The sequence below is a fragment of the Oncorhynchus mykiss genome, chromosome 7, assembly GCF_057628025.1.
Source record: "Oncorhynchus mykiss isolate SJ-2025 chromosome 7, ASM5762802v1, whole genome shotgun sequence".
NCBI classification, from domain to species: Eukaryota; Metazoa; Chordata; class Actinopteri; order Salmoniformes; family Salmonidae; genus Oncorhynchus; species Oncorhynchus mykiss.
In genome coordinates this window covers 48431673-48438965 of record NC_143028.1, presented here as the reverse complement: position 1 = coordinate 48438965, position 7293 = coordinate 48431673, and the positions used below count along the sequence as shown (strand labels likewise).

Here is a 7293-nt window from a genome sequence, read left to right as displayed (position 1 = left end):
TAGACTGGTGACCTGAGAAGAGCTTTGTATCTGCACAAGGCTGTGATCTCTTAGACATCGTTATGGAAACCATGCACTACGTGATCCCCTGGGACCGCCTCAGGAGTAGTGACATTTGCAGCGAGGCAGGTACAGCGGTAACAAACAAACTGATGATGAATGATCATTAAGCTACGCACAGAGAGAGAGAGAGATGAGATGGGGAGAGTTAGAGAGAGAGGAGGAGAGTTAGAAAGAGAGATTTAGAGAGAAAGAAAGAGAGAGAGAGGCTGGGTTGGAGGGATATTTGGCTTGTTTTGATTCCATTGATCTCTATACAGCTGCTGCTGTTTCAACTTATAACACACAACAAACTCAAGAAAACACAAAGGTTGCTATTGTTAGGCAGTGGTAGTGAGGAACAATTTTCTTCTCCTCACTACAATGTTTCACTACCTGGGCAGACAAGACGTGCAACATCAAACAAGTGCAAATATTGTCAATGTTGTACAAATTTAGCATTCAATCACATTACTTTTTCCTCTAATTTTCTCTACAATACCACCCCACATACTCTCCCCATTTTTCTGCCGCACAATTCTGTCCATACATCTGCACAAGGCTGTGCCTTGTCACTTATACCCCTACCTACATGTACATATTACCTCAACTACCTTGTACCCCCCCGCACATTGACTTGGTACCAGTACTCCTGGTGTAAAGCCTCTTTATTGTTATTTTATTGTGTTACTATTTTTTTATTTAGCAAATGTTTCTTGCTTTTTAACTCCACATTGTTGGAAAGGGTTCATAAATAAACATTATGCGGCAAAGTCTCCACCAGTTGTATTCGGCACACATGACAAATAACATTTGATTTGACATCAGAGATGACAGGCATTTCCCAACCTGCGCTCATGGTCGGCCCTACTGGGCCCAAAGTCATCACAGTTAACGGTGTGTAAAGAGAGACTCACGGGTGGTCGAGATTAGAGGGAGAACGGGTTTGGTGTGCCAGCGGGGTCTCACCACTGAACTCCGTCTCCTGCTCACGGGGTAAACCTTTTAGCACACACGCCAGTCTCAGCGAGGTCACACCGAGGTCTCTAGCCTTTCACACGTCAACTGCTAATGAGGCCTCTAAAACTGAGAGGAAGGTGAAGAGAGTCTGACCTCCATTCAGGAACCTCAGCTTGGGGGGAAACTGTACAGTACTTTGTCCAAATGAATAAAGACATGGAATTTTTTTTTTTAAATGGAGGCTGTGTGAGTGAGGGGTTTTGGACACCAAGTAGATTAGTGATGCATGAGGTGGCCCAAAAATGTTAGGTCAAAACATTAGCAAAGAAAAACACTGTCTGGCAGTTGTATGTTAAAAGTTTCATATAGAAAAGACATGGTTACAAAAAAGATGCTGTACTTTACCAAATCTGTTCCCTCTGACAGAATTTTAAAATTGAGTCTTCCGCAACTGCATTTCCCGTAATTGAACCATAAAATGAGTTTCGAGCAATTGTGCACACTGATAAATTCAGTCCAATTCAGGTTGGAATTTTACAATTCTTACACATTCAGGTCAATGTAGTTAAAAAATATAACTAACCCCCTCCTCATACAGTATAAAAATGACATAACTATTATGAAGTAATGTCCTCTGTAGCTGAAATGATATCACAGGGTTATAGAGGAGGACAGTAAGAACACCATGAATACCATAATAGAGTGGTATAACAGATCTCATTTTTTATTGAGGAGAGTCGAGTTGGGCTTTCCATTTTAGAAAATAAAACCAATAACAATATTACAAATAATGAAATTGTTACATCATTCACAGGATTACAGTCAATGTACATTTATACAGAAATACAGGACCTCCCACATCAGTCACAGTGGTCAGGGCCGGCACTGGTCTACGAGGGCTACAACAGGCCAGGGGAGACAGGGCCATCCCCAGCCTGTCTTCACCAACAGCCAGAGAGCTGGGGAGATAGGGGTGGAAGGGGGAAGTGGGGGGATAAGACAACGCAAGGAACATAAGGACATTTGTCACAACTAGACTGCTATTAGCCACTGTGTCAGCAGAGGGAGCTCTAACGCTTTACATATAAGAGATATCCACAGGAGCCATTTTCTATACACTCTGAACTGACTGCCACAAAGACAGGCAGGCAGACTGCTGCTCGAGACATATTTGGATGGTGCACAAACACAGACCAACGAGTATGAGCAGGCACAGCTTGTGTTTATGCACACTGTCATGTCATTCTAACACTGAGACATAACGGTTTCCGTCCGTCCTTAAAAAATTGGAACACCGAATGGAAATTGTTCTTTGCGTCCACAGTGCATTGAATCAACATCTCAGATACATTGGTTTTGTTTTGATTCATAAATAAAAGAGGGGGGATTGTTATGTATTACTTATCATGACATTGACAGTAAAACATCAACAGTATCTGCAGATACAAGCCATTGAAACAAAGACGAGAGTTTTAGATGTACAAAACAGCAGAGGACAGAGTTCTGTGATACTAGCAAGTTATCTGAGATTCCAAACAAAGACCCTTACTGTAACAAACAGATGTATTCTGGTCTCAATGCTATTATATCATTTTTATGCACTTCAGACATCATTCCTCCATCTGTCTCATGAGCCTGGACATTGAAAAAGGAGAGAACAAAGTATATGCCCTGCACTGTTAAATAATATGCAACGATGGTAGCCAAATGTTATATTTAGTATTTTAATTTTTTTTTTATTAACGGAGCAGACGTTTGAGACATTTTCTTCCTCGTGAAAAATGTAAACATAGAAACACCGATAAGTGCTTTGAAGAAGTGTACATTTACTGTCTTTAAAATGTCTGTTATTTCAGTGGTCTTGGGGGAGAAAAAAATACACTATCATTCAACAAAAAGCAATGTGTGGTTTTTATTCTATTTTAGCTTATTCTCGTCTTCAACGAGCTGCAAAATCTCACCAATGCAAAAATGGCCTTGATGCAATCTATGTATAAAGTAACCCATTTACAGTACTTAGGGTGGTGCTTTAAACACTTGCATTGTACACCAGAGAGAACTATCCAGTGAGATAATGACCATCATGGATTCACACAGCAAAGTCTAAAAAACGTTACAATGTGGAAATAATCTTCTCTGAACTAAACCCATCATAATTGCACCAGATTGATCAATCACTTACAATAGGTCCATTACAACAGGCCAATAGGGCGACTGTGCCAAGGGGTTTTATCAGAAGGGCGGGGCTATGAAACCAGTACCATTGAGCTGTACTGTTCTTAAAAGGAGGCTATCAATGTCTTAAAAATAAAAGAAAGAGGGATGACAGCTTTTTCTGTGGCCAATAGCAAAGGATAGCTCTGGATGAACTATCGGTATATAAACAGGGATTCTTTGTGCCATTAGGTTCCGAGGCAGAATAAATAAATACATTACACAGCGCTTTCGGCAGTCACCATGGCCCCACACTGTGCAACCAATAAACATGTGTTGACTCAACTCCTTATGAATCTAGCTTCTCTGAACAGAAGTAACACACCAAACCTACGCTTCCAAGAGCGATGCAATAAAAGAAAACCACTTTATTACTACCTATATTTATGTTCCTATCACTCTAAATACGAGTCCACCATTACTGAATGTTTTAGTTCATCTCATCCTAACAACATGTCCTAGTAATGTATTTTGATTGAACGTCACATGTGGAAGCACACTTTGTTTACACACCGCTCTTTTAATCACTTGATAATCACCTTAAATCACCTTCCTATGACTATCCCCGTCTTCAGCACAAATACTAGTGCTGTGCTGCAGGGCCTGCTTTCTTGAACATATATTGCCACTGCTTGTTCTGACAGTGGGATATCTGTCTATATCTTGGGAAGACTGACTCAGGCTGCCTGGGCTTAACTGAATATCACTGAGGTGCCCTTAAATATTAAAGTGTTGTGCAATGGAAAGGAAGAAAGTACTTTGTGAGCTCTTTTTGAAAGGAAACTGCACGGTCGCATCAGTGACAGTTGGGTCACAGAATCGCTGCCCTTTTTAATCTGGGCAGTGACTAATAGAGTGATGCACTTCCTGCTGTTTCATCTGTCATGGAGTCTGCACTGGAATATGCATGGTGACGCACAGAAATGTTGACGGAAAACTAAAGGGAGGATGATATTACAGAAGCTGGATCAAAACCTCAATGCTCCTGCCCACGTTTATTAAGACTCTGGACGGCTATGTGGGTTAGTGGGTGGAATGAAATGGGGACTAACTGACAGACGAGAGCAAAGGCAGGATTTCACGCATTCTGTGTTTAGGGGTCTAATGCTAAGGCCTACATAGGCCACCTCTCCTGTTCTGCTCAGACAGCAAAGTGCCTTAAAACGGACAGCGGACACCTGATGATGTATATGGAAGAATGACCTTTTGTGGAAGAACCTCTGCTTACATAGCCACCTGCTGTGAAACCAGTACGGGGCCCACAGGTTGTGTGTTATCTACATAAATTCAGTCTGGTCTGTCAACATGACAACATGCAGAGTCACAAAGCAATGGATCTGAAAAAGCAAGAGCACAGAGAACAGTGGGAGGAGAAGAGTGGTAGATCTGAGGCATGTGTTTAGCTCTGAGGAGAGATGGAGGGAACCACTGTCTGGCCAGTGGGGCTGTGATCAGGCAGTGGACTCCCACTAGGAATGGACATGTTTGACCAGCTGGAGCTCCATGTCTGGCTCCTCAGTCTGTATTGAGTACTGAGCCTGTCTCAGTGGATCTGCCCATTAGGAGCTCTGCAGTAGTGATGTAAACTCCGTGTTTTACCATCTCTGGGGAATCCATGGATTTTAACTAGCACAGACCCATCAGGCTCCCTAACCCCTCAAACAACACATCGGCCACAACAACAAAGCCAATGATAGACAGCTCTCCATTCACCAGGCAGTTTTTCCACAGAAGCCATACAGTAAATGCAATACGTATCTATAAAATTAAAGTAGATGTCTCAAGGACTCCAGTTATCTACAATTTGTGAGCACCAACATAATAATGATTTCCTAAAATTCCAAAAGAGCATGGAAGATCCAGATAGTCATCCATTGTCCAGTATGATGTGCGTTCACATACCCTGCCAAGAGACTACTTGGAAAAGCTGTCAATCATCCACGATGTACAATAATAATAATACAAATATGCGTAAAATAATCCACTATCCCATGCTAATGTTACTGCCCTGTTGTGAAAAGATTTGTCCGTGACCGTACCAATGTTAGGGTGTTAAAACCCGAACACTTCAATATAAAATTATTTCAAAAGGAAAACAATTTGGAAGAAAAAAGCTAAATATAATGTATATTTTGTAAAGTGTAACAAATCAAAGCTCTGTGAAATCAATCATTAACTCAGCATGCTATCAAACACTACCCCCTCAGCTTTGGGAGCCGTTGCTTTGTACCACCGAGCACATTTAGCAACACGCACGCAGACACAAACACACATATACACCCATGCACCAGGCACGCACGCAGACACACACAACCAAACACACGGTGAAGCTGAAAACACAGGGAAACCTCAAGACAATGTGAGGACCAAAACATATGTGCACTCCTTGCACTCCTTCTACGTAAACACTATACATCCATGGAGGAAGTACTGTATGTTTGCTGCTTATTACACTGATTCTTCAAAGTCCACAACTAACATTTTGGCAAAAAAATCAAATAATAATAACAACAGATAAAAACCTCCCTATAGTCACCCTAAGAAAAATGTAAATCCATCACTTCCAGGTATTAGTAACTATGTCCGGCTCATAGTGATCACATCACAGTCCCAATGTCATGTGCATCTGATGTGTACAGGATCTTGACGTCATCATGACATCGTCATGACATCATCTGAGGTACACAGGGACGATGTTCCATTTGGCAGGTTATGTTAATATTGAAAAAATATAAATTTTCCCATGGTGAGAGGAAGCATGGTGAGAGAGAATCTTCATCACAATTTTCACACAGAAAAGGAAATTACTTGATATGAGAAAATGTATTTTTGTTTACATTTCTTTACTTTTGAATTGGTAGATAACTGAATGTCTTTAATTTGTTCATGTCAGTAGTTTCTGCCAGGTCCATTTCATGGTGCTCACACTTATATTATGTCCCAAATCAAAGTCAGGGGAATAGATCAAGTTCCTCAGTCTCTTCTGCTGTTTGCCTTCAGGGAGGCAGCAAATATTTATGTTGCATTTCTGTTTCTGAAGTCAGTTCACCTAGTTTACAAAGAATATATCCGATTAATTTTGAGAGTGTTGGTCTTAAATCACCCAGTTTTCATTGTCTTCTTGTCTGTGGCCCTTTTTAAAGGGTAGCCTTTCTAGTCATTTCACCTAGCTTACAATTGTATACCATCTATCGACTCCTAGAGTTCTTAACTTTTTTCTTTACAAAATTCTTTACAAAATTCTTAAAACAAACGTAAAAGTTCAACGTAAATAAAATAAAAAACATGGGTGGAAGATGGTAGTAGAAATGTGTCTCTGGTCAGTAACCTCTCATGATTCTGGTTCCAAGATGGACGGTTGTGAGCCACGTTGATTGACGTCTGGTCATTTAGACATGTTGGCCACAACCTTCCAAAGCTGATCCCGAAGGTTGCGGGGACTTTGGATGAGGGCATAGAGGAGGACAGGAGAGGGATTGGAAGGGGGGACCAGGGATGGACGGTAGTCTTGTAGGAAACCCAGGTTCACGGCCAAGCAAAAACATATCCACTCCATCCGTGCACCCAGGGTCCTGCATCCCAATCCCCTCTCCTCTGCTCTGCTCTCCTCCGCTCCACTCTGGATGGTCAAACTTCCACAGACTGGATCTGGTTCATGGAGGCACGCATCATCTGCACACTGTTCAGGATCTTCTTCTGGTGGCCTGCTAACGTTACACCCACACTCAGGATGTCACTGTGGCAGGAGACACAACCACAGGAGTCAGGAGAAGCCATCACAGAAGACACAACAGGTTTTATGGAACAAGTCACATGGCATAAGCCAAGGTAAACTCAACAAGTTAGATCAAGGTTAAATTCTGGGCCCCAGTCTGCCAAATTCCGAATTCTGTCCAGGCATGACCGCTTTCAGTACTAACTCTGTTGGTTGAACAACTTCTTCAATTCAGGAAACAACGGAACACCTTTGTTTCCTAACCTTAACCCTATGGACTGCTGTGTCTTATTGGTTTAAGTATTGTAACCAGAGAAGTGGTTGGACATTTAAAAAAACAGACTTACGTGGCTCAGATTTCCAAT

The 7293-nt window shown here is 41.7% G+C and overlaps 1 protein-coding gene across 16 annotated transcripts in view; it reads right to left on the bottom strand.

Moving 5' to 3' along the window:
- Nucleotides 1–1697: 1697 nt before the first annotated feature.
- The window catches only part of LOC110528000 (ephrin type-B receptor 2), a 161146-nt gene continuing 155550 nt past the window's right edge, over nt 1698–7293 (bottom strand). For all 16 annotated transcript variants that reach the window (XM_036983538.2, XM_036983543.2, XM_090241208.1 and 13 more), the window contains exon 16: nt 1698–6949. In XM_036983538.2, coding sequence (XP_036839433.1) covers nt 6841–6949 — 109 coding nt within the window. In that variant the 3' untranslated portion in view covers nt 1698–6840. The remainder of the gene's footprint in view (nt 6950–7293) is intronic.